The sequence below is a fragment of the Colletotrichum karsti genome (genome assembly GCF_011947395.1).
Source record: "Colletotrichum karsti strain CkLH20 chromosome Unknown Scaffold1, whole genome shotgun sequence".
NCBI lineage: Eukaryota > Fungi > Ascomycota > Sordariomycetes > Glomerellales > Glomerellaceae > Colletotrichum > Colletotrichum karsti.
Window position 1 is genome coordinate 2183226 of NW_024065901.1, and position 26388 is coordinate 2209613.

At 56.8% G+C, this 26388-nt stretch overlaps 7 protein-coding genes across 7 annotated transcripts; 2 read left to right on the top strand and 5 right to left on the bottom strand.

Moving 5' to 3' along the window:
- Positions 1 to 3129: 3129 nt before the first annotated feature.
- CkaCkLH20_00506 (uncharacterized protein) lies at positions 3130 to 3945 on the bottom strand (the record flags this gene model as incomplete). Its single annotated transcript, XM_038883226.1, has 1 exon — positions 3130 to 3945. One exon carries the CDS (start codon positions 3943 to 3945, stop codon positions 3130 to 3132), a length of 816 nt encoding a protein of 271 aa, XP_038751931.1.
- A 1525-nt stretch (positions 3946 to 5470) lies between these two features.
- Positions 5471 to 6987, bottom strand: CkaCkLH20_00507 (mandelate racemase/muconate lactonizing enzyme domain-containing protein; the record flags this gene model as incomplete). Its single annotated transcript, XM_038883227.1, has 4 exons — positions 5471 to 5530; positions 5586 to 6553; positions 6657 to 6805; positions 6884 to 6987. 4 exons carry the CDS (start codon positions 6985 to 6987, stop codon positions 5471 to 5473), a joined length of 1281 nt encoding a protein of 426 aa, XP_038751932.1.
- Positions 6988 to 9758: 2771 nt separating this feature from the next.
- On the top strand, positions 9759 to 13058 carry CkaCkLH20_00508 (C6 transcription factor; the record flags this gene model as incomplete). Its single annotated transcript, XM_038883228.1, has 2 exons — positions 9759 to 10174; positions 10787 to 13058. The coding sequence occupies 2 exons, from the start codon at positions 9759 to 9761 to the stop codon at positions 13056 to 13058; spliced, it is 2688 nt and encodes an 895-aa protein (XP_038751933.1).
- An 813-nt stretch (positions 13059 to 13871) lies between these two features.
- CkaCkLH20_00509 (high affinity copper transporter) lies at positions 13872 to 14545 on the bottom strand (the record flags this gene model as incomplete). Its single annotated transcript, XM_038883229.1, has 2 exons — positions 13872 to 14392; positions 14467 to 14545. 2 exons carry the CDS (start codon positions 14543 to 14545, stop codon positions 13872 to 13874), a joined length of 600 nt encoding a protein of 199 aa, XP_038751934.1.
- A 2462-nt stretch (positions 14546 to 17007) lies between these two features.
- On the top strand, positions 17008 to 18981 carry CkaCkLH20_00510 (ferric reductase like transmembrane component; the record flags this gene model as incomplete). Its single annotated transcript, XM_038883230.1, has 1 exon — positions 17008 to 18981. One exon carries the CDS (start codon positions 17008 to 17010, stop codon positions 18979 to 18981), a length of 1974 nt encoding a protein of 657 aa, XP_038751935.1.
- Positions 18982 to 19444: 463 nt separating this feature from the next.
- Positions 19445 to 20745, bottom strand: CkaCkLH20_00511 (benzoate 4-monooxygenase cytochrome p450; the record flags this gene model as incomplete). The annotated part of the gene is made up of 3 exons (XM_038883231.1): positions 19445 to 20183; positions 20250 to 20499; positions 20574 to 20745. 3 exons carry the CDS (start codon positions 20743 to 20745, stop codon positions 19445 to 19447), a joined length of 1161 nt encoding a protein of 386 aa, XP_038751936.1.
- A 1655-nt stretch (positions 20746 to 22400) lies between these two features.
- CkaCkLH20_00512 (uncharacterized protein) lies at positions 22401 to 23123 on the bottom strand (the record flags this gene model as incomplete). Its single annotated transcript, XM_038883232.1, has 1 exon — positions 22401 to 23123. The coding sequence occupies one exon, from the start codon at positions 23121 to 23123 to the stop codon at positions 22401 to 22403; it is 723 nt and encodes a 240-aa protein (XP_038751937.1).
- Positions 23124 to 26388: the final 3265 nt, after the last annotated feature.

A 26388-nucleotide genomic window follows, 5' to 3' on the forward strand; every position in this document is an offset into this window, starting at 1 on the left:
CATCTGGCGACACAGCAACTGCACAAGGTCCTTACCTGGTTGTTAAAAATTCTGATCATGACAGGATTGGCTCTTGGATGGGATTGACTGCCCGCCATGTGGGCGGGCGGCGCGTTCGAGAGCGTAACAAAGCGGAACGACGGCGGTGAGATGGAGATTGGGAGTCGCCGCAGAGGCGGCTGGGCAGAATATTTCCGCAGCCAACGAGAGAAGAAGAAGCCGCCAAACAAGGACGGCCACAGCGTAAAAGGCGTGCGGAAAAAAAGGCTCCATCCAACGCCTGTGAATTCGTCAATGTCAATCCGTCATGGTGGAGACGTTGCTTTCTCTGCGGTGGTTCCTCGCTGCGACGTCTTGCGGCTGCTGCAGAGCAAGGAGAGGCCTTGATCCCAAGTGGGCTCCTCCCCCTTGGACATTGGCACCGAGAAATTGATAACCCAGGGAACCCGATGCGGCAGCGATCGACCCCCCTTGCGCGAAAAGGTGCGGTCGACCTTGGCGAGTAGCACATGCAAGCCGCCGTCAACGCCCGTTGGACCCTGAAATAAGCAGAGTTCGACAACGAGGAACTTTTCGGGTTGGGGCGATGCGGCTCGCGGCATGCTGCGACTCCCCAAAACAGCAATGATGGGTTTGTGAGGGATAATCCAAGATAGTCAGGGCCAGGCGAACAAGCGAGGAAGAACTGGGAGGACTGCCGGCCGACTTTGCCTCTCGGGCCAACGCAATCGAAGGAACTGAGGAAAAGTTCCAGGAGTTTGATCCGGTACCATTGTCGAGTATCCGTACTCCTGCGTCTTGTTTCGCCCGGACGAGTACATGCTGATACTCCCACCTGAAGGACAAACAGACAAAAGTTAGCCCCTCCTTTCATTGCCCCTCCCCCTCCTCTCTCCGTGGTGTGTGTTCTCATTGGATCTTACCGAAGACTCTTATCGACGGTTCCTTGAGATACGGCGCAACTGTTGCAGGGATAGTGCCAGCAGGTCGCCGTGATGACACAGATGACGGCCCACAAATGCGAGAATGCGATTGCACCATGAGGTGAGGACGAGCGTATTTTTCCCGGTGTCAAAAAGATTGGGAACTCTGTTGTACCGGCTGTGTAGGGTCGATATCGTCACTGCACTCGCACCGTGGTGGGTGGTGGCACAAGCGGCAGTGGGGGCAGGTTCCACCCGAGCGGGACCGGAGAGCCCGCAGTGACGTCAGATTGGTGGGTCACCGACTCGCGGCGGACGTTCAAGGATAAGGCGAAAACCGAGTGCTGTGACTGGACAGAACGTACGGAAGCGGCTCCGCAAGACGGGCCGAAGGAACTTCCGCGGCGGTTGGAACCTGACGGCTTATGTAAACGGCCTCCCCTGAGCGGCAATTCAACCGGGCGTCAAACCGGGGGGCGGTCGGACCCGGAAAGCCTCGGGCTCAACCCTTGACACCGGCTTCGCATGACAGTGCTTTGTCTCAGCACGCCGTTATTAACTAAGCATGGCGTTGAAGAAACGCACCAAAAAAGAAAAAAGAGGGAATTATGGACAAGAAAAAAGAGACAGATGCTGGTCCTTGGTGCGCTCAAGGAACGGCCTTTCTCTCGCTACACCCTATCAGAGACTACCGTGTCCTGACTCGGCGAATGACGTCCGTCTGTGTCTTCTCCATGTCGTCGCGAAGAGAACCACAACATCTCCAGACCATCCACATACGCACGCTGTACCCGCCGCCATGGGCACTTCGTTCGGTGGTGCTGTTGCGTCCCTCTTTTAAAATTTGGGGATGAGGTTTGGCTGCTTCCACCCTCCCCGTTGCGTTGCAGGTACGTTTGTTATCTCGGAGGTTTGAAGGACAACACACATTGGACCGGTCGAGATGGATGAATGGAAGGAAGCACGTACACAATGCATTGGTCGACATCGACGTTGTGTTCTTCCCCATGCAATCCACCTCCGTGTGGGTGTGTAACAGACGCAAGACGCGAGCAGGCTGTAAGCATGTAGCCTACCTCGATGATACTCTCACAAGAGACAGAGACGCCTGCCTGCCTTGCCTTGCCTGCCTGTTACCGACCACTTGGCGCATTTCTCCTTTCCTTCTGTATCCGCATCCCGTCGCTTTCCCTCCTGCGCGTCGCCGTTTTCTTCCTGCACGGCTACGCCATCGGTCAGCTTCGCCGAGCCGAAGTCAGGACGTTGTCCGAACGAAAAACAGGCCGTCGTCCGGCGCTATTGCCAGTGCCTACCGCCGTCCCGCCTACCGTCTACCGCCTCGCGCGCTAACTCGCCAGGCCCAGCCGCATTGCGATGCCGTCACCGTCGGCCGTGGCTGTATGCACGCCCCCCTGCCCCCCTGCCCTCCCTTCCCAACACGAACCCTTGCAAAGAGGGCTCACACCCCTCTTCCTATCCAGTATCCACGATTCCACATCACTGGCCAATGTGCCAATGCCTTTGGCCTTTGGCATTGTAGAATGGGAGGCCTGTCACTGTCCTCATCAATCAACCTGCCGCACGTATCAGCCAGGCACTCACAATGCGCCTCACTCGTTGCAACTCGCCTGGGCAGAAAATAACATCGACCATGACAGGCATCGCCATGGGTGTATCAGAGTAAGGATTAAAAAAGTTCCAGGCGCTTGTTTGATGTCCTTCCCTCCGGCCTTTTCTTGGAGAGGCTGAGGGCCAAACCCACCCTCTCTCGGCTTGAGATGAAGGAGGGGAATGGGATCAATGGGCTGGCGTGACTGGACAGTCAGAGCACGCCAGTGGATTCGAGAGGGACACCGCTCACTTGCTAATAATCAATCATACATTCGTCCATCCTTGAGGCTGCGTTTCACCCTTGGTGATGGGCGGCGCAAGTCGGGTTCCTCGATGGTAACCTTTCTGCGTCTGCGTCTACGTTGCCATGGGGGGGTGCGTGCTTGCGGTACTTTTTTATTCCCTCATTCATCCTCCTCATCCATCGGTCCCGTCATAGAACATATTCCCTCGGCTCCGCGCCTCTGTCACATTTCCTTTCCTTTTATATGTACTTCCGTCATCAAATGTTCCCCGGGCAGGGTTCCCCGACATGAAAACGCTAAATCAAAAACAGGCCAACCAACGGTGAAGATGTTTTCCTCCTCTCGGGCGCTCATTGGAGGTTGACGAAGAGGCCGCCGTCGACCAGCAATTGTGCGCCGGTAACGTAACCGCTGAGCTCCTCGCAGGCCAAGAAGACGGCCGGGCCGGCGAGGTCGGACGGCACGCCGGTGCGACCCAGCGGGATGCGGCCCTCCGTGTAGGCCCGCTTGGCGTCGTCGGCGAGGTCCTCCTCGTTGAGCTGGGTCTTGATGGTGCCGGGCAGCAGGGCGTTGCAGCGGATGCCGTGCTTGCCGAGAGCGACGGCGGTGCTCTGCATCAGGCTGAGGACGCCGGCCTTTGTGGGGGTGTAGTGCGTCTGCAGGCCGCCGCCGACGAGGGCGGAGATGGACGAGATGCCGATGATGCTGCCGCCGGGGGGGCTCTGTGTGCTCATGTGGCGGGCGGCGGCCTGGACGACGTAGAAGGCGCCGTCGAGGTTGGTGCGGACGGTCTTGGTGAAGAGGTCCGGGGTGAGGTCGAGGAACTCGGCGAAGGTGCAGATGCCGGCGTTGGAGACGCAGACGTCGAGGCGGCCGTTGCCCGAGTGCTCGACGGCGAGGGCGACGAGCCTGGCGGCGGTCTCGGGCTCGCGGACGTCGCCGACCTGGTGGGCGAGGCGGCCGGCGGTGTCCGGGTTGGATTTGCGGAGGGAGGCGGCCTCGGCCTCGAGGGAGTCGAGGTGGACCTGGTCCTTCTCGAGGCCCAGGTGGTTGACGACGACGTTGGCGCCCTGTTTGAGGTACTCGAGGCAGATGGCGCGGCCGATGCCGGTGGTGCCGCCGGTGATGATGGCGGTCTTGCCGGACAGGAGATTCGTTGGGGCCATTGTGTTTGTGATTGTGAACGCCGTGTAATCCGCGATCCGTGAAATGTCGTCGGGGAGCCGGAGGAGGTGAAGTTGATTTTGTCTCGGGGTGCGGGGTTTGGTCTTGGACGGCAGGGTTGCCGGAGGATTCTCGTTGGTCGGGGCGGCGCCGCGCACGATGAGGAGAAGGGTAGAGAGGGAGGGGTTGAGAGACGATCGATCGTAAGGTAAGCCTATCTGAGACTTCCGAGGAGGCGAATCTGAGATTGAGCGACGGCGGCTGGATCGACGAGAACCCGAGCTTTTGGGAGGGCGGTTGGATTGGAGGATTGCCGTTAGGTTGTGTCCGTAGCTTCCTCTTCTCTCGATTGTCTGTTTTGCGTGACGTGACGACGCGTGGTGTGAGCGGCGAGTTGGAAGAGGGCTTATTTGTATAGCTGGAGTGGACGATCGTGGTGAGGTACCTCTGGTATTTGGGGTGGGTGGTGGTGGTGGAGGAGGACGAGGGGTTAATGTCTAGCGAGCGCGGTTCTTGGAGTACCGATCAACCGAGCCCACTGATAGCTGTGCAAGCCGGACCACACTTACGATGCGGTTGGAATTGAGGTTGATGGTGTGGAGGAGGTTGTGGTGGGGATGCGTGACATTCATCGGAGATCTTGGCTCAACAACATCCCGTCGCCAAAGACGGAAAGGAACCGGTATCGTGAGTCTTCAACTCACCTCACTTATCGGATCTTATCACACCTCACTCAGAATGGAACTTCCAAGAAAAACACAACTACAGAGTGTCAGCTGCAGCTGCCGCAGCGATTGCTTCAGTGAGGTCCTCCCCGGCGGACGGGGAATGGAGACGTGGAGCGCTGGAGAGGACGGGTGCGGGGCAGTGGATCACTGGACCCGCGTGTCCCCCTCACCCCGCGTCCTCGGTGCACATTACAGCGAGCCACCCCACCAAGCATGCCCCGTCCATCGGCCTCACACTTCCATCGTCTCTGACCCTCCATGCTGCTGGCAACGTCTTCCCTCTCGGAAATCCCGGCGTGGTCGTGTCTGACTGAGTGACCCGTCATGAACCATCGTCTCAGGTGTCAAGTACGTCCACCTACGTCCACCTACCTCCTACACCCAAGGGAAGCTGGTCCGGGAATTCCAGGAACGCGTCGTCTTTTCAAGCTGTCATCCTAAAATATCGGGACTCACGAGCGCGTCATCTAAAATTATCCTGGACCAGTGACAAGGACTTCGTGGATTCCGCCCTAAGATCGTGGCGCTTTATCCACTCACTCAATGCGTCTCACATGACAAAACTACGTAGGTCTAGGTCTTCTTACGGAAGAAACATGTGTTGTTCTCAAATATTGGGTCAATTCGTGGTTGCGGCATTAGGAAGACAATTGCGCCAGTACTCGAGGCACTCTTGCGGCCTTGAACCTTCCTGGAGATGTTCCTGGAGATGTCGCTGAAAATAAGTGTTTAGCCTAGCCGCCCGTCGCCCAATAATCTATAATCATCGCGTGTCGTGAGCCTTTATGTTCCATGTTCCTCAAGCGCCGTTCGTGCCGTTCGCCGCCGCCTGCTCTTCCGCCGTCTTCAAGGGCCTCTCCTGCTCTGTTGTCAGTCTCAATTGAATTAAATCCATCATGGACAGGTCAACTCACAATGTTGGTGCTCAGCAGCGCCTTGCCGGGGATCAGCTTAGACCTCACGGCCGGGTTGAGCGTCAGTCCGAAACCGGGCTTGTCCAGGTCCGCGGTCGTGAGGTATCCCTTGGTCGGGATGGGCTCGTCCAGGAACAGGTCGCCGAACACGGGGAGGACGCTCTTGCCGTCGGGGGAGTTGGCGAGGTACTCCTGGAAGGGCGTGTTGGGCTGCGAGATGACGAAGTGGTAGCTGTAGGGACCGCTGGCGTGGGGCACCACGGGTATGTCGTAGGCGGCCGCCATGGCCGACACCTTGAGCAGCTCCGTCAGGCCGCCGAGCCACATGACGTCGGGCTGGATGATGTCGAGGTTGCGGCCCTCGATGAGCTTGCGGAACCCGAAGCGCGAGTACTCGTGCTCGCCCGTCGTGAACTTGATGGTCGGGTGCGCCCGCTTGATCTGCTCGAAGCCGTCCGTGTCGTCCGGGGACAGGCACTCCTCCCACCAGTTGATGTTGAGGTCCTTGCACGCCTCGGCGATCTCGATCGTGTACGGCACGTTCAGGCTCATGTAGCAGTCCACCATGATGGGGAAGTCCGGGCCGACGGCCTCGCGGTGCTTGCGGAGGAACTCGACGTTCTTCCTCAGGCCCGCGTGGCCCTCGTCCGGGCAGTAGGGGAGGGGCACCTTGCCGCCCCAGAAGCCCATCTCCTTGGCCGCCACGGGCTCGGGGCCGGTGCAGTAGAAGTTGAGGCGCTCCTTGGTGGCGCCGCCGATCAGCCTGTAGACGGGCTCGTTGCGCAGCTTGCCGAGGAGATCCCAGATGGCGAGGTCGATGACGGAGATGACGGCGAGGGGGAGACCCTTGCGACCGTAGAACATGGAGCCTCGGTACATCTGCTCGAAGATGAGGTTTGTGTTGCGGGGGTCGGCGCCGAGGAGGAAACGCTCGAAGTGCTGGTGGACGAGCCAGCAGGCCGGGGGTCCTGTTTGCAATTGATCGGTTAGAATATTGTGGTTACTTCACCCCAGGCTGGTCCTGATCATGGAGGATAGCAGGGAAGAATAGTAGATTTGGGATGTTCGTACCTCCGAAGCCCGTGGCAATGCCGACGGTGCCGTCTGAAGACTCAATTTCGACCAAGAAAGAACCCAGGACGTTGATGCCCCAGCTCGTTCTGGAGTTGCGGTACTGCTCCCATCGCGAGCAGGGCGTGGAAATGGGGCTGTCAATCAGCCTGTTCATCGTGATCGTCAGTCATTCGATCTCGACATTGTGAGTTGGCGCAATGGCCGTGAAAACGCCAGAAACTCACCAGTGGCCACCCTTGACATTGTGGTAGTCGCCGCCGGAGCCGACGCCGCCGATGACAAACGTCCTAATCTCCTTGATGGAGGGGAATGACCTCACAGACGCCATCGCGTCGTTGTTTCAATTCCCTGTGCGATTAGAGGTGAAAGGGTGGATTCGGAGTGAGGAGACGAGAAGGAGGATGAGGGGTTTCAGAGACGAGAACGGCAGACACGGGAAGACGATGGAAGAATGAACAGCTGAGGGGAGGTTGTGAGTGAGGGGAAGTGGAATTAGTCGGCTTCTTTTAAGAGAGGCGGGAGTCAGGTCAGTCGGTCTGCGGCGCGCGGGACGAAACACACGAGCCGAAATAAATTATTACCAAGAAAATAAAAACACACAGCAAAATACGACATCAAATCAGACGGAACGTAGGCCGCCCAGGGAAGAAGCAGCTTGGGTTCGAAGCCAGCGTGTGGTTCGTTCGCGCACGACACGACGTGCTCATGTCAGTGGGGGTAAACCCGAGCAGTGCTCTCGTGGTGAGCGGTGGACGGGAAGGTTTTTCGAGACATCGGTGCCAGATGCACCGACAGGCGGAATCCGTCGAGACCGGCATAGAACCTCGGAATTGCAGCATGAGCATGGTTGTATTTGAGAGGACCCCTCCTCAGCCTCTGGATGATCGGTCTCCATCTGCCGGGCTCGGCTGGCCAGTAGCATCGAGATTGGATCCCATACTGCATAGATAGGGGCCATCTCGCTCGTGCGGGTTGGAAATAACAGTGTGATGCAGCAGTAGTAGGTACGTCGACGAAAAAGACAAGCTTCTCCTAGGCGTTGCGGGAGGCTCGATTAAGATTGAAGTATGGTCCGTTGCGGAAAGTCAGCATGCGCCTGCCGGCCTGCCAATCGGACATTTCAACAGGCGTGCCGGGGAAGGGTGCGGGTGGCATGGTCTTTGTGGTGATCAACGACGACTGCAGTTGTGCTACCGCAGCAAGAAATCGTCGAGGGGTCTTTTTGGTGCAGATCAAAGTACATATGCGGTGAAACACGGATGCTGAGGCTCTATCATCCAATAGCCCGCTGGCCACGATCCGTCATCCCATCAACCACAATAGCAGTCATGGTTGGGCGGGACGGCAGAGGCCGCACCGCGTGGTGATTGCGCCAGAGTCAATTCCAACGAGTGCAGGTTCTTGTGTCATGCAGTTTCGTGAGAGTGAGATGGACCACGGCAGCACTGGCTGTCTGGAATCTGGTAGAGAGTGAGAGACACAGCCGAAACCAGGTCCAGTAGGTATGGAGGGGAAACTCGGATGAATGGGATAACTGCGACCGAGACTTGCCCCGAGTTTGGTCCGGGGTGATCCTCAGGCAGGACCACCGTAAAGTGGAGCTGGAGGCGCTCCGGCCACCTCACGCCGTCTCCACTCTTCGTCCGGCACCGGTGGACCTCGTGCGGCCGGTCTTGAATCGCGACATCGTGCTAAGCACACCTCATGGTGAGGTATCATGAATGGGGCGGTCCAGTGCGCTGCAAACACCCGGGTGTTGCTCTCGCAGCATTTGTGTTTCTTTGCCCGTTTTGCTGTGAACATGAAGGCCCGCAGGGCCCAACTTCCCCGGATTTCTGAAAACCCACGAGATAGAGCACCGTCAGGGCGAGCAACACCATGACTTCAGAGAAGTTTATCTGGAATATTTTTTTGAACTGACCCTGAGTTTGTCGACTTCGATGCCTGCTTTTCTTAGAGTCAACATGTGAACTACATACTTAGGATTGGGTCAATATTCCCCCAGTATTTTTGTACTCATTTGTGTATGCTGATTTGTGCCATAAACACGTAAGATGAATTCTCCAATTTGCCATTATATAGACGAATAATTTTGCCGATGATCCCGTCAGAGAATGGGTTTCCATCACAGCTGGTATGCTCACGTGAGACTTCTTAGATAATCCATGTCGCTTAAGGTAAGCGCTGCCCTCGGTGAGCCGGTTGGTCGTCTCCGAAGCCCAAGCCACCTCCACATTTTGACCACTCCGCAATATTTCACGAGGTCTCATTGGACAACTCACCTCACCTCCGCATTCTGACGGGATCCCCTCAGTCAGTGTCCTCGGGTTGTGCGGGTTTTCTTTTCTTCCCCACACAATCCATTTCCATTGTGCCATCCCCAACTGTTCAGCCCTTCAGCTGTGAGAGCCGGCGCGGTCAGTCAGTGCACACACATATCGATCTCGTGGACGCTGCCCCTGACATTTGGGGTTAGCGATTGATTCTCCTGTGCCGAGGCAAGAACAGGGATATCATATCGCCTTAGTCTGAGGGAAGAAGCGAGCTGTGCACCTCCAAACGCGAGAGAAAGAGAGAGTAAATCAGTTTGCGATCAACAATTGCGGAGGCTGTTGCTGTGTTTTATACATGCAATAGGGAGTGTCGACAGTCGGATGTGTTTGGATCATACGGACATCTGAAGATATACCTACTACGGTATTCATACGGACACACGGATTGCTCCAGATCGCCTCATCAGTAAACACGGCATCTGTCCAATCCCAGACGGCCATTTCTTCTCCGCCTCCACCTCCGCTTCTTCTTCTCCTCCCCCAAATTTCCCACCCCTCACGATTCCCTGTCTCGCCTTCCTAACCCCCGTCAAGCCCAGACTGGTCTTCACCGGCGTGGCACGTGTGGGACGAAAAACAAAATACCCCGAGCCTCCTCTCGTCCTTACCCCCCAGCCTTCCGTTCCTGTGCCCTTTTTTCCCACCCTCTGCTCAACATTACCCCGAGCTTCCCAAGCTTCTCCCGAATCCGCTTTGCGAATCGCACAAACGCTGCCAAACTTCACCCCATTCCCCTTCGTTACGCGTCATACCCAACCATCCTGCCCTGACGCCCGCGCCCGCCTTTGCCCTGCGTCGAGCGTCGACGTTGGTCGCCTTGCTTGTCTCGCATCCCCCCGGCCCTGCGTCTGGACTATTGTCCTCGGGCCTGATTCGCCCTGCGCCTACCCATCTGTCCGTTCTCTCATCTTCCACTCTCGCCTCCCGGAGTACTGCCACACCGAAGGAACGACTTTGGCCCCCGAGGATGCAGCACAACGGAGGACACGCTCTCAGCAGCCGGTCACCGCCTGCAGCCAACACCAAGTCTCTTCAGACCCAGGCCCAATCTCAGAGTCAGAGTTTAAACGACTTGGACTCTGACGACGGCGGCCAGTTGAATAGCGCCGACGAGAACGACCTCGATCAGGACGATCAGGATGTTACCCGTCTTGGGAAGCGCAAGAGACCCATATCTGTCTCGTAAGTCGTTGCTCCAGTCCTTCCATTTCCCCTTCTGTACTGTTCTGCTTTTGTCCCATTTCATCACAACCCTGCCGCCGTCATTTCAACCTTGTCTCTACATCTCTGTCTTGCAGTGCCTTGATTGTTCGACACAGTCAGGCCTCTGCCCGTTGTCTGGGTCTCTTACTATCTAATCCCCCCCACACCTCGCCGCCTCATTCTTGTTTCTACCCGCCTTTTTGTTTCTGATATGCCACTCGTGCTCTGCCGCCCCTTTGTTTCCCCATGTCTCCGTCTCCCGAGCATGTGCCTTCCGAGCAGAACCCTGAAGCTAACAATCCGATCCCAAGGTGCGAGCTGTGCAAGCAGAGAAAGGTACCGTGCCCTGGCCCTCAGTTTCCTTTTCCGTCCAGAGTCTTTCTTTTCCTTCATTTCCGTCTCTGCGGCAGTGTCATGTCACCACCCGTCTATCCTCTGTTGTTCAACACTCTGTTCGGGTCTGATACACCCGAAGTCGTTCTCATCCTATGCTACTCTCCGTCTTTCGAGCTTTGACAGGTGCGGCTGCTGACCTGCCTTGACTCATCAGGTGAAATGTGACCGCGGACAGCCCTCCTGCGGCTGGTGCAGTCGCAATGGTGCTCTCTGCGAGTACAAGGAACGCAAGAAGCCCGGTCTTCGCGCCGGTTACGGCCGCGAACTCGAGCAACGTCTGGACAAGCTCGAAGAGATTCTCAGATCTCACGCCGAGATCCTCCATGCCACTCTAGCATCTAACCAACACAATGGCGCTGCGCCAAGTATACGGAACAGCAATCCGAGTCTGCCGAGTGACCACGGCACCCCACGGGAGACTGCGAACCTATTTCGGCCGTCCGAGTCTATTCGGACGCCACAGGCTGAGACTGCTCTCTTCCTGCAGAAGCCGTCCACTTATCCACCCACCACGCAGTCCATGGAGTTCGGCATGCCACCTCCTACTCCCTCTATGCACGAGTTCCAGGGACAGATGCCCATGACTAGCATGCCCGCGCCGAGCCATGTCACGGCCATGTCTCACCCCAGCAGTGCCGCTCAAGAGTACTATGGAACGAATCAAACGCACCTTCACTCACCGGATGTCCCGATGGCTCAGAGCCAGACCACGACCACGCCAGATCAAGATCTCCCTCCCTACGACCTGCTCTATGCTCTCGTCGACCTGTACTTCAAACACATCAACACATGGTGTCCGATTCTCCACAGGAAAACGACGTTAGACTCGCTGTTTGGGCCATCCACCCTGGAAGAGACTGACCGCATTCTACTCCACGCCATCGTTGCTACCACCCTTCGATATTCGTCAGATTCGAGGCTCACGGAGGAGAGCCGCCAGCACTATCACTCTATATCCAAGCAAAGGGTCTTGTTGTACGGCATGGAGAACTCCTCAGTCAAGTCTCTGCAGGCTTTAGTTATTCTGGCTCTCGACTTGGTGGGTAGCAGCAATGGACCTCCTGGGTGGAACATCATGGCTCTGATTACCAGGTCGGTCGTCCAACTTGGCTTGGCAGTTGAGAGTACCTCGTTTTCGGTTTCACCCAACTTTACCTCGATATACACGTTGAGGGCCATGATCTTACCCGAGCCCAAGGACTTCATCGAGGAGGAATCCCGACGACGACTGTTCTGGATGATCTACCTTCTGGATCGATACGCCACGTTGGCTACCGCATTTGAGTTCGCTCTCGATGACAAGGAAATCGACCGAACTCTGCCTTGCCGGGACGATTTATGGATCAAGAATCAAAAAGTCGAGACGCGATGGTTCCGGACACAAGACCACCCAGAGGACACAAACCCCGAATACGACATCAACAAGCCCGAGAACCTCGGGGCGTTCTCATATTACATTGAGATCTTGGCTATCCTCTCCAAGATCCACAAGTTCCTCAAGCAACCTGTGGATATCAGCGCCCTCAGCGACGTTGAGCAGTGGCAGATGCGCTACAAGGAGCTCGACAACATGTTGACCTCCTGGAAGTTTGGTCTACCCGGCGAGTATGGCAACATGGCCAAGTTGTTCCAACCCGGAAACAAAACACTTAATTGTGGCTGGGTCATGCTCCATGCTACGTATCACACTGCCGTCATACGCCTGCATTCGTCAGCAGCATACCCAACCACACGATCCCCAATCTTCACGCCCTCCTACAGCGCCTCGCAGAGATGCCACGGTGCAGTCGAAAACATTGCTGCACTGGGCGAATTCGTCGTCAACAATGGACTCCTCGCAAAGCTGGGGCCTCCTTTCGCCTTCACTCTCTGGGTGGCATCCCGTTTGCTGCTCGTTCACGGATCTACCGTGGAGCACAAGCTGTCACCTCAAATCCAGTTCTTCGTGGAAACACTCCGTGAGATGGGGAGGTATTGGCCGGTGGCTGCCCGCTACTGCGGTCTTCTTCAACGCGTTTTGGACGAGCACCGCGATAGTGAACGCCAGGGAGACGGCGTCACGCCCAGTTCGGTCAAGATATTGGCCGACATGCGGCGAACTGCATTCGACCTCGACTTTCTCATTTCTCGGCAACCTCGTGCGAACGGCATGCCCAATCACAGCCGTCTGCCAAGCGTAACTCCAGCGCGCACGCCGGCGCCTAACGAGCTCGAGTACCTGGACGTGTTCGACTTCTTCAACGTGCCTCGTCTGCCCGTGGGCAACGAGAACATTGCCGGAATACAGCACGCTGTCGGGGCCAACAACGGGCCAAACGGGGCGTCTGCCGGCGTGGACGGCGGCAGCGAGAACGGCGGCTCCAACGCCCCGGCCCCTACGGGCAACGAATTCAACATCACGAACTTTATGGTCGACGCGAACAGCGATTGGCTCTTCAAACAGGAGGGGGCCAAGTTCCTGTCTTGAGCTGCGCGGATGTGCATTTCCTTTACATCATGCATCCCTGAACGGGGGAAAAGAGCGATGTCGATTAGCGTGGTACTGGTTTACGAACTGTTCTGGCGATATAAAAGCATGGCCGAGTAATGTCTTGAGGATTTGTTTTCCGCACATGGACTTGATACCTGCCGGGTAGTAGCTCGGCGAAATGATTTGCTTCGTTGATGGGTGTTTGTCAAAATGTATGTATGATAATGACGGAGACTCGTCATGATATGGTCTTGATGAGGAGGGCTGGTGAGGAAAGGCAAGGGAATCAAAAGATAATGTGCTTGATTGATGAGTTTTCGATTCTCATAGCGTGGAGATCTCGTGAGACGGGAGGTATCCGAATAGCATAGGTGAGAGATGTCAATATTAGCAGGCCACCTCAGTCCTTGTTTGTGCTGGCCCTAGCAATTTGATTATTTACAACGTCCAACCTCATGCAAGCGGTTCTAGGCGGTCAATGACCCGAATCAAGCATACGTGCAAAACATCTTCCAAGAGGGTCACCAGCGAGTATCACGAGGTTGAACATGAATGTGGAGTCACAAAACCCACGATACACGAGTAGGATGGCCAATGGATACTGAAAAGGATAACAAGAAAGAAGGGTATATATTCATTACCGGACAATGGTCCAGATCCTAGATCCGCGCGAAAAAAGCACAACTCGCCGCCCATCGTGGAGAGCAAGCAGTCGCAACTTCAACAAACGCCCCATGATGCATCCCAGAAAACGCCTCAAGCAAAACCCACGACAGCCCGGGCAGGGTCCTGTCTCGAACGACACAAAACTCAACCGCAGCAGACGCTAGGTTCCTCGATACCGGGCGCTTTCGGCGTGGTGCGAGCGGTCGGGGTCGTCGGCAGCGCCGTGGGCGCCTCGAGGGTAACCCGCACGACGAGCCAATCGCACAGGAACTTGCCGAGCCCGGCGCCGATGATGATGGAGATGATGAGGTAGCCGTTGTAGTACATGGCGAGCAGCATGACGATGTAGGCGAGGCCGAAGGTGGCGGCGTGGATGACGGAGCGGATGAGTTGTTGGAGCGGGGAGGCGCGGAAGACGAGGGTTTGGGAAGCCGCGACGACGGCAGCAGTAGGGGTGGATTCGGAGTCGCAGCACGAGGAGGTTTCTTTGGGGATGCGGGATTGCAGCTCGGCGGCGCGGGCCTGGAATTGGCGCTGGATGAGGGCGTCGTATTCCTTGCCGAGGCGGCGGAAGATTTCGAGGAAGACGGTCAGGACGCCGACGCCGATGCAGGAGGCGGCGAACATGCCGGCGTTTTTGATCTGCCACGATTCGGCGAGGAAGCCTGGGGGGGAGCGGATGATTAGCACTGACGTCCACGGGTAGCAAAGTCGGGAGAGAGCCGGTGGGCTGACGTACAAGCGTCGATTGTGTACCAGTTCCAGAGCATGGACATTTTGCAGTCCGCCGAGGAACCGCCCATCGATCCGTGGTCCATGATGGTTTGTTGTTGTGTGTGTGTATGCGTCGCGGCTTGCGAACGAGGTGAGGTTATTTCGGGTTTCGGGGCTGACTGCGGTCGGGAGCTCTGAGGTTCACGGAGAAAGGCCGGGGTCGTTGGTATGTTCGGCTCGGGCGACGTCGCGGGAGAATGATACGGAGGGGATGGATGTTTTTTGTTCGTCCTGAAGGGTTGACGAGGGTGATGACGATGTAGTGGGAAGATAACGTCGGTTTGTTCAATACAAAAGACGATTACGCGAAACTGCCCCTTCCAAGCTTGGATCGGGACCGGAGTTGCTAGTTATCTATACGAACGGCAGTTCAAAGACATGCCGGCTAGGTAGGAATGGCGGGCGGATGAGAGAATAAAACGCCCCGCATCAGCCAGCAGCAGCACAAGAGAGGGAAAAGCACGGGCGACATCGGTTCATCAGCGCAAGCATCAACAAGGTGATGGGCAAGTCTTGGCCCGAGGGCGATGGATCCTGGTCAATCGAGGTTGGGGTTTGGAGGGGAGGGGGGGCAACTCGATGAGGGTGTTGTTGCGCAAGTTTCAAGAGGGGGCGGGAACAAGGGTTCAGAGTCGAGTTATCGAAACGAAAAGGGTGCAATTGGCGGGAGTCGAGGTCAGAGTTTGCGAGGGCTTAACTCGTTTGTAGAGAGGAATGCTGCGTAAACGGTAACTACCATTGCGAACACGCCAAAGCAAGAGATACTGGTGAGAGAGAAAGAGACAGTTTCTGGCTCTTGCCAAGTCGAACCAGTTGCCACCGCGCCGCGAGATGAGTGCAACGGAGGACCCTCTAACTTGCTCACGCTAAGCCGGTTCCGACGTTGGAACGAACCGTTTGCTGGAGGCCGAACCCCACGCTGATGTTCGTGAGCTCTGGGTGAGCAAGTTTATTGCATGGATGTCCAGAACTACAAAAAAGCTGGTGTCTCCAAGCATTCATAGCTTGGCAGGTGTCAAAATCATCTCACCTTCTTTCCTGAGAATCAGACTTGGCCCTCAAGGTGCTCAGTAATTACTTTTTTCCCCTCCGGAACAACCTGCGCATGGACCCTGCCACGTGCGGCGGTGACTAAGCTGTTAAATCGTTCCCTTACTTTGGCCCTAAAGAGGATGCAGAACCCGCCGCGGCGCCCCGTGCCCCGTGGCCCCCGCCTTCCCTTCCGCTGAAACCAGACCCAAAAAGAATTCTGAGCCTCAACTCCACCCAATGGGACAATTTCCATCCGTGCCACCCCGGGCCCGTCCCTTTTTAAGTGGGCCACGCATCCCGGCCCGGACCCGCTTTCCGGCAGAAACTTGCTCAAAGATGCTCAACCTGCTCACTCCCTTTCCCGCGCGCCCATTCTTTTTTTCCACCTTGAGCATCCTTCGACTCCGGGCCAAGTGGCCTCCCTCAATCTCGCTCGCACACATCGTAGGCGCGTCACTGGAGATGTCAAGTGTTGGCCGTGGATTTCCTTACCTCATCCTGTTCAATCCCAAACAGGAGATTTCTTCTTACGTGTCTCGGCCGGCCGTCTGCGATTAAATTAATTTGCATGCTCTTGGCCGCCTCGAAAGGCAAAGCCCGATCCAAGTTTTGATCCAGATCTAGTCTCTCTTTTCTGTTTCATCGGCATGCGTCGTCCACGGCATCAAGGCATGTCGTCGTGGTTTTGTGCTATCGTGATCCACCCGCACCAACTTACACCCCCGTCCTCGCCTTGAGCCTAAGCACCTAGCACCCGGCACCTTGCCCCCGGCTCTCCCTCCGCCGCGGTCTCGGGCTCTTCTAGATTCTGGCTCATCACGGCTCGCCCATTCCTGATGACAAACTGCAAACTTGCTCAAGAAGAAACGCAATAAGCGGGTTGCTCATATGGAGAACCTTCCCGGACCCAAACACCGCGCGGAACCGCTGCCCCCAGACCGGAAACATCAAATACCAAGACCCTTACATTAACTCACCTACCCTACCCACGTTGCCTCCCTAGAAACCTTCTCAAATCCCGCCTCGTCCCGTTTTTCCCTGCAAAGGATGTGACGATACTTTGTCACCGGTGCCACATAGTCCGTCTTGCCTTAAGAGTATCCGCGCCGCCGGTCGTCGCTGTTCGATCCATCGCCCTACCCACGCCTCTTGTTTGAGAGAAACAACCACGTATCCAGCCCCTCTCGAGTGCTGCTACAAGTAATATCAATGTTCATCACCGAGCACGCACTACTTCTTTATTACATCTAGCTGCCCTCCTTTCACGAACACAACACGAACGTCTGACGGCTTACACTGAGCGCGAACAAAGGAGTTGTGGTCGCGAATTCGACATCCATACATCACCGGCTATCCCGCCTCTCCCCGGACTGCGCTGCGAGACACTTACACGGCGCTGAGCGCTGACGTCTCACGCCTTTCCCGACGGCCTCGATCATCTCTCCCATCTACGTCCGAATCTCATACCCTCAACATGGACTCTCATCTCAAGGGCCAATTGGCGGCCCGCCATATCCAGAACCTGAGCGAGGCGACCTCATTAGAACCGCACTGGGGTTACGCGGATCGAGCCGTCCCATGCACGAACGACGCAGGGTCCTGCGCGTACCTCGATCTCGTATACGGCTCCCACGACTTGGGCATGCTGTACGTCGGCGTCATGTGGGTGATCATCGGAGGCATCTTGCTCTTCTGGGCCATCGGGAGGCGCGCCCTTCCTTCGCTGTCCGAGGAGGACGTCCTCCGCGCCGCCCTCCTCGAGGACACCCGCGCCAGCAAGAGCTTCCTCAACCGCCTCCGACAGACCGCTTCGTCAGCCATGAACCGTTACCTGCTCCCCGACTGCCTCCGTCCCATCTTCGGACGGACCACCCGTCTTCAGGTCCTGATCTTGACCGTCCTCGCCAGCTATCTCCTCGTCTTCTCCTTCGTCGGCATGATCTACACTACCTGGGTCACTCCGGTCAAGAAGATGCCCGGCGTCTACAACACCCGAACCACCCTCGGCCCCTGGTCTGACCGCCTCGGAATCCTCGCCTACGCCTTGACGCCGTTGACGGTCCTCTTCGCTACCCGAGAGTCGATCTTGTCTCTGCTCACTGGCGTGCCGTACCAGAACTTCAACTTCCTCCACCGCTGGCTCGGGTACATCATCGTCGTCCAGTCGAGTCTGCACACCATCTCCTGGCTCATCGTCGAAGTTCGTCTCTACCAGCCCCAGCCGACGGTCGCGGTGGAGTGGATTTCTCAGCTGTACATGATCTGGGGCTGCATCGCCCTCTTCTTCCTCATGGCCCTGTACATCCTCAGCCTGCCCCCCGTCATCCGCCTGACGGGCTACGAGTTCTTCCGCAAGTCCCACTACGTCCTCGCCATGCTCTACATCGGAGCCTGCATCGGCCACTGGAAGAACCTCGAGTGCTTCATGATCCCCTCCCTCGTCCTCTGGTTCCTGGACCGCGCGGCCCGCGGCATCAGGACCGCCCTCCTCCACCACAACTTCATCGAGGGCAAGGGCATGGGCTTCTCCGCCGCCCAGGCCGCCATGACCATCTTCCCCGACGCCGAGGACGGCGACGTCGTCCGCCTCGACTTCGACCACCCCCACGACGCCTGGAGCATCGGCCAGCACTTCTACCTCTGCTTCACCGAGAGCAGCATCTGGCAGTCCCACCCCTTCACCCCCCTCAACGCGCCCGTCACCGTCAACGGCAAGACGACGCACTCGTACATCTTCCGCGCCAAGGGCGGCGAGACCAAGAAGGTGGCCGAGATCGCCGCCCGCAAACTCGCCGCGGCAGCCGCCGGAGACAAGGGCGCCGCCGCGCCCACCACCCCCGTGATCCTGACCGGACCGTACGGGGACCCGATCCTGCGCAACATCACCTCGGACGTCAACATCCTGTGCGTCGCCGGCGGCACCGGCGTGACGTACGTCCTCCCCGCCCTGATGAGTCTGAGGAAGCACTCCCCGGCCTCGCGCAAGCTCGAGCTCGTCTGGGTCGTGCGGCACAAGAGCGACGCGGCGTGGATCCAGCCGGAGCTCGACGCCCTGGAAGCCGGCGAGGGACCGAAAGTCACCGTGCGCATCTTCGCGACGCGCGACGCCGGCAGCTGCTGCAACGCCCGCCGGTCCAGCAAGGCCCTCGAGGCCGGGTCGGACACCGGGTCGACCTCGGACGCGGCGACGGAGAAGAACCAGCCTCGTGTGTCGACGCTGGCCGTCGACGGCGGCGAGACGCCCCGGCACCCCGAGCTGCGGGTCGTCGTGCGCGAGTTCGTGGAGGCCACGGTCTCGGGACGGACGGCGGTGTTCGCCAGCGGCCCTGGTGGCCTCATGTCCGACATGCGCGTGGCGGTTTCCGAGTGTAACTCGGTGGGCAAGGTGTGGAAGGGAGAGGAGCGGTATAACGTGTGTCTGATTCACGACGAGCGCATGGAGCGGTGATTGATGTTGGATACGCGTTGGGGATTCTCTTCAGATTCTGTGCATACTTTTATTTTTGATACCACTTTATGGTTAGGCAGTGGACCGGCCAAAATATACCCCAGCGTGTGAGAATGACACGGTTTATGTTTTCAAGAAACCTCCTTCATCCAATGAATGCTAGAGTCGTGAACTACAGGCTCGTTTGTGAATTGTAGTGAACGTACAGGACAGCACGTTGGGCTAGACATCGCAGCCTTTGGCATCTGTCCTACTACTTGGGATGCGCTTCATCGTACTGTAAGCAGCATTCCTATATAAGCTGGAGATAGTGGACGAACGGCTGTCTGAAATCATAACTGATGTGTAAAAAGTCTCTCCTGATTTCGTTGTGCGAAGAGCTTCTAGTTCGAGTATCAGGTCGATCGCAACAGAAAATATTTCGCAACAAGAACGCTGTCCAAGTAGACTTGTATATGATGTTCTACCTCCGGACAGGAGTCAAAGTACACATGAGCGGCGGCTTATTCCAAGTGTTAAACGCCTTAACATGCCTCAAATCCCCCTCGACGTCCCACAAGTCCTCCTCCCCGGGCGCCACCGGCGCCCGCTGGATATCGAAATGCCAGAGCAAGTTCGCCAGGATCAGCCTCAGCTCCAGATAACTCAGGTGCCTTCCAATGCACCCCCTCGGCCCGAGCGAGAACGGCTGGCTCGCCTCCCTGTTCTCCCCCGCGTAGGCGTCTTCGAGCCACCTCTCCGGCACGAACTCGTCCGGGCGCGAAAAGTTCCCGGGCGAGTGCGTCGCGGCCCAGCTGTACACGGAGACGGTGGTGCCGCCCGGGAGGTGCTCGCCGGCGACGGCGTCGCCGCGCGCGGGCACCGTGCGCGTGAGGCCGGTGGGCACGGGCGGGAAGATGCGGAGGGCCTCGTCGATGCAGGCGTTCATGTAGGGCAGGTCCTGGAGGCGGAGGAAGTGCATGTCGGCGGCGGAGGGGAAGGCGGAGCGGATCTCGCGGGTGAGGCGGGCGTAGGCGTGCGGGGTGCGGGTGAGCCAGAGGGTGAGGCCCGAGAGGAGGGAGGCGGTGGTCTCGGAGCCGGCGACGATGAAGAGGGCGCTGTTGAGGATGATCTCGTTGGTGGAGACGCCGCCCTTTTCGTTCTGGCGGAGGATGTAGTAGAGGAAGTCCCTGTGCTCGCGGCGGAGGCCTTCGTCGATGCGTCTGTGCATAAGGGGGTTAGCAATGTCAGTGGCAGATGTTTCCTCTCGTTCTCTGGAGGAGACTTACTTGAGACACTTCTCCCGGCTCAGTTCTAGATGACGGAACCTCTTCTCGCGGAGATCACTCGGGATGAGCCCGACGAGAAGCTTTTGCAGGACGCTGCCCGTCTTGAACATGCGCCTCGTCGCCTGCTCGTAGGCCCCGGCCTTGATCGTCTGCGTGATGAGCGACACCCAGGAATGGAAGACGCCGTCCTTGAGGCACCCGAACGGCTCGCCGAAGGCCATGTCGCCGATGATGTCGAACGTGGTGAAGTCTGCAACCGTCAGCGAAAATCCGTCCGGATGCATGATGTTCATCTTGTCAAACATCTGTTCTTGAGGCACTTACTGAACCAGTCACAGATGTTGATCGGTGTCTGGGTGGCGGAGTACGGCGTGAGCTTGTCCACGAAGAGGTCGACGTAGCCGCGGATGATGCTCTCCTGCTCCAGCAGCGCCTTCTGGCTGAAGGCGTGGGAGAGGGCTCGTCGCTGCCGCGTGTGGTTTGCGTCGTCGGCCATGGTGAGGGTCGTGGAGCCCGGGAGGTCCTGTACGGACCCGACGCTGGGTGTTTTTGGTTAGTTGGGCCGTTCTGGGGCGAAGGCTTTCTGCTGGTCGGGACGCATTGGATTTTATCTCACTGTATCGCTGCTGCAGGTTAGTTTTGGGATAGCTTGGGTCGTCGCTAGACATAGACATACGATCTTTGTGGAACTGAGGATGGCCTTGGCGATGCCCGTAGATATCTTTCCATGCTTGCGGGTCGGTGAAGGCTAGCTCATTTGGCATAATCCGCACTATCGGGCCTGGAAGACGTCAATTTCGTGTCGATGAGCCGGAATCTCGCGTCATGTACCATATTTCAGATGCAACTGGTGAACGTCGAATGGCCACCGGCCTCGAAACAGTCCCCAGATGCTGTACACCTATGCGCGTATGAAATTCAGCGGGAGACTGGCACAGTCAGTTACGATGGAAACCAACCGGCGAGATCTTTGCGAGGAACGGCCCGGGATACTTCGCAAGAGGGTGAAGGTATAGATTATAGACGCATCTCCACGTGGCGTATGCCAGAGCCTGCCAACGATTAGATACCTCATCGAAACGGAGCAAGATAATGCCCCTTACCAGCAGTGCGCTGACCAAGAGAGACAACGAGGCCAATTCCATCAAGTTCGTTCCCTTATCACTGTAACTCATTATGAGTGTGTTCTTGCTGCTCACGATGGATCTGGGTTAGTAGACAACTATGGTTGTGAGACGTCGTCCTGAGAATGAAAGGGCAAGTCCACGGCAGAAAGTGAAACTTGGCAATTGACTGCTAGATATATGGTCTCTATTAACAATGCTAAATGCGACGACGAAGAATGAGAAAAGAACGAAATGTAATTGGACCCGGGCCGCGGGCGCTGCGAAGCGCAGAGGGGAAATCGTTATCCAGGTGCCGAAATGGGAATGGTTCTCGAAACGTTTTCCAGACCCAGTTTCAACGTCCCCCTTCGATCGATCCCGAATCTACCGGGTGGAACGTCTGCGATCCTCCAGGCATCCTGAAAGGCCCATGGTGTCTATACACCTATCCCGGCCAAATCGAGAAGTCGCATGGACGTGCGTTGTGGTCAAGGACAATTGTACCGGACTTGGTCCGTTGGGTCCACCTCGGCGATCGGCGCCGGAAGGTCCACCCGGGACCGGGGGAAAGCCGTGAGAACGGGTAACGACGGGTTTCTGGTCGGCGAATGACCGTCAGTTGGGATAAAAAGCGAGACAGTAGTGTAGAGGAAATACTAGTCTTAGTGCAAATAATGACATCCAGGATTGTCGGTAGAAGCCACTGAACGATTCGCACTGAAGGGAGATGAAAACGTCTTTAGACATACAAGACGCATCTTCGATCTACCGGTATTTCCAAGGGGCAATAGTTGGACTGCAGATATACTGGGAGACAGAATAGCGCGGGTTTAATCATATGTAATGTCGGGCAAAAGGCGAAGTGTGACAGTTATAATGTGCATTGTTAGCGAGGTTATGCCAACACGGGACATATTTGAATAAGAGTGCATGAGTCAATGTGCTGCAATTGTTCTAAAGCTTCTATAATAAACCAAACACGCTAAACTTTGAGCTATCTTCTTAACCGATTCGTTACTGGACAGACCATCACTGTGCGTGATGCTTAGCTGTGTTGGCCATTGCCGTTGCAGAACGGGATGGGGTAGGTATCGCTGCTGCACAGGCGGATGACGCCCTTGACCCAGTTCATGCTGCCGTAGGACTGGCTCTCGTACGCGTCGGCGGTGAAGGGCGAGACGGCCGGGCTGTCGGTGCATCCGGAGAAGACGTTGCCCTGGACCCGGCGGACCCAGGGCTGGCTGACGATGACGCCGAACTTGCCGTCCGGGACCTGGAACTCGAGCGAGCTCTCCTGGGAGGAGGACCAGGTCATGTCGAGGTTCATGCCGAGGGAGAGGCCGATGATCTCGTCGCTGCCGAAGGTGATCTCGCTGCCGACCTCGAGCGTGTTGGCGATCTCGTAGCCGCTCGAGACGCCCGCCGTCGCCTGGCTGTTGCCCTGGCCCGAGACCACCGGCGAGATGGCGACGTCCCAGTTGAGGAAGCTCTCGTCGGATGTGACCTGGACCTCGGTGCTCTGGGCGCAGCCGCGGCGGACGACGCCGGGGGTGCTGGTGAGGTTGTGGGAGGAGGAGGAGGATGACGGGGCCCGGGCGGCGATGGCGGCGGCCTCGAGGGCGTCGTAGGCGGCGGCTTTCATGATCTGGGAGGAGCCGTCGTTGTTGAGGAGGATTACGTCGTCGGCGGCGAGGGTGCGAGGACGGGGAGGCATGGCGCTGACGGCGGAGGCCAGGCCGAGGAGGGCGACGAGAGAGTGTGAAATCATTTTGATTGTGAAAGAGTGTCGATGTTGTTGGTTCAAAAAGAGTGACTAGGTTGTTTTAATTCAGAAAGAGTGACTGAAGTTGGTGAAAAGAGCGTGGAAAAAGAGTGTAAGTCCCGTCTCGGGTAGTTGGAAGAAGCTTGTGTAGGTCGTTGCTCAGAGTAATAGAACTATCTACACCTCACGGGAACGTCAGGCTGTTATAAGCCCACGACAATACAGTCCTCTTCCTACCCTTATGGCCATCCCTACATCTCAGGTCGAGAGAATCCCTACAGTTCAGGTCGAGAGAATCGAAGCATATTGCCCAGCTGTAGTGTACAGTGGACCAGGAATGCCTCTCCTGCTGTGAAAGTTTGGTACGGCTCACATCTCCAAAGTCAAGATAGGATCAAACTCCGTATCGCGGTGGATCGTAAGACTGCCCCTATCCTCCACTACTGAGGCTGAAGGTCCGTGGCATACTCCAAGTCTCCAATGAAGGCACGCGGACATACAACCCGATCTCCGCACCTGCCAAGATGGAACCAGAATTCGTCCTAATCCGGTGCGAGGCCGAGAAGTCCCAAAGCCCTGCCCAGGCCCTGCAATCTCACTTGGTATGGGGAAGATGTCCATTTTTGGACCAGAATCTGGCGGCTTCTGCCCGCGCTTCCGCCCTAGGCGGGGATCGATCCAGATACACGAAGAAGCTAGTCGCTAGTGAATCGGTGATGGCCACGCTCGTCGATTTCGCCTGGGGGAATGCTCGGGACTTGATCACGCTCGCTCCTGCGCAATGCGGTCTAGGTCGTGTCGCAACGACTTAAGCATAATGGCAATTTGGCGTTGCAATACCGCAGATCGAGGGCAGCAAAAAAACTGTTTGGCCCCCGAACCCCCAAAGTCCCCAAGGATCCATAAATCGTTTGGGCGCGACTGAGCCGATTGGGTCGAGGTTTGGCACCGAGTCATGAAGAGTCGTGCGGCTCTCCGGACATAACCGTCTGCTGAATTCTCGTCTCAGGTGTCCCTTGCCGAGCTGGCAATCAAAAAAGGTCCCTTGGCGGTTAGTAATATCCCCATATGAGTTTGTTTATACTCAAATTGTGCTCAATGCAAAAGCCAGCGTTCGGAAATGGCGGTCACGAGACTCTTGGCTGCCCGTCCTGCACTGCCACGCACAAGGCGCCCACCGACTGAGATAATTCCTGACAATAAGGAGACTTCAGCATACCATCATGCTCGTCCGCTAGGAGATCGCATGATTCTTCCAAGTGCGTAACGCTCGCAGTGCGCTGAGCCGTAGACAAGGCGACACAAATTATCCTCGCTGGGCATGTCTACTCACCTGCATTGATGTTAGCTGATGAAGTTGTGAGTTTTGAGCCGATTGAAAATATTTTAGAGATGTGATGTGTGCAGGACCTAGTCATCTTTCGGAAGGATCCAGGGGCAATGCGGGCCGATGGCGACACGGAGCGGATAGGAGTGGTCCGGGGCATGGGTGGAGTTCGGACAAAGAAGACCTGAGGCAGGTATTGATTCGGGGGTGCCGAAGCGGACCGGGGAAAAAGGGGTATGTGGATACAGTTTGTCCGGGAATCGGAATGACCCACACAGGGGCGGCTTCCGGTCTTTTGTGGATACATGGTGTATTTCTGCCGGAGTATCGGAACGGACCAAAACGATTTCTTTGCCGCCCCGTTCTTTGCCGCCGGTTTTTCGGAAGGTCTGCGTGGGGCATCTTTACCGCTCGATTCGCCGCATATGCCCCCGCTTGCTGCTCCGTATTTACGGCGTGGTCCCGTGCTGGCGGAGTCGGACCGACGACTCGCGGCGGACCGGCTGGGGGTGATTGCACTCGGACACCGAAATTTTCAGGTCGTAGGTGGCCTAATGACCATGCGGCTTCTCGAAGGTCGTGCTGGACGACCGCAATGCGCTCTAGCAAGAATTCTGCGAGCTCATCAAAATTGGAGTTTTGGTTGTGACGTTTGAAAATATTGCTGATTGCCTTCAACGGCCGCTGAAGTAAGTTTCGGCAGGTCCACAAAGACTTCATGAGCATCATGGTGAGGCTTTAGCAAAATCTCAAGTAAGAGAGAGAGTCGCCAATTGAGCCGTCAGGTGGTTGATGACAGCCTGATGCAGCTGGAGTAAGATGTCGCGAGGACATGCCAGGCTGCCAACAGCTTGGCGGACGGCAGACGGACCTCATCGACGGACCAAAAAATCGCATCGAAGAACGGCCGAAAGAGTCAGCGGGAATGTGGGCGACCGGCAGGAGCTAGCGTGGGGATCTGCTGAGGTTCGGAAAGGGTGGAGACAGACGACCGGGATGAGAGTCAGGGTCCAGGTCGCGGGGGAAGACTGAAGACTTTGGAGGCGATGAAGCAGGTGATGGGTTTTGAGTGCCCGACGACGCTGAACACGACGACTAGTACAGGTCCAGTAGAAAAGCGTGGCAACGGCGTCCTTTGGACGAATGTAACGGGCGACGGGTGATGTTGGAAGACAAATCAGATCGCAGGGCTTTATTGGTTAAGCTCAATTACACGTAAAGCTGCTGACGTCTTCTAGCCCAACTGCCGTTGCCGTCTACCTGGTGAGAATCAGCCCAGTTGTAAACAATCCACGCGGCCAGAGAGATGAAAGCTCAACATTGCAGAATTTTTTTCGATTCTGAACAAAAGTTGAGTTTCAGCGAGGACAAGAGCGCGGTCGAAATGATGGAGCATCGTGTTGGATCGAAAATGAAGGCTTTGCAGTTCTGAAGGAAAAAGATGCGAAAGAATTAGCGGTGCGAAGTGACATGGGCCAAAGTAGCGAATCAGAGGCGGCGACGCAGAGTTGCCGACGGGGCGGAGAGGGTCAGAGGCTTGCAAACGGGCCGAACAGCACCCAGTTTCAGACGATGGTGACTGGGATGACCTCGACGTGGACGAGCCGAGGCCAGGCGGTCGTAGCCAAATATTTCGGTGAATGGAAGGTGGAAAAGGGCAAGGTGCTCTTCATGAACGTTTCGCCGTGGTGTTTGGAACATGTCTTTGAATTAAGTGGTCTCGGGGAAAGCCAGCAGGTGTGACGAGGAGCCTTCCTTGGGTGCCACGAGGATTGAGAAAGAGGAAAGTGCAGGTAGAGACCATGTCTAGAACTGCTTACCTAAGAAAGATACATGAGACTTCATTCGGAAAGACCCACCTTTCCCGCAAAATGTCAGAATTCCTGCCATTTCAACGAGCCGCACTTTCTCTTGTCCACGACAGTTGCGGCAATCATGGCCGTG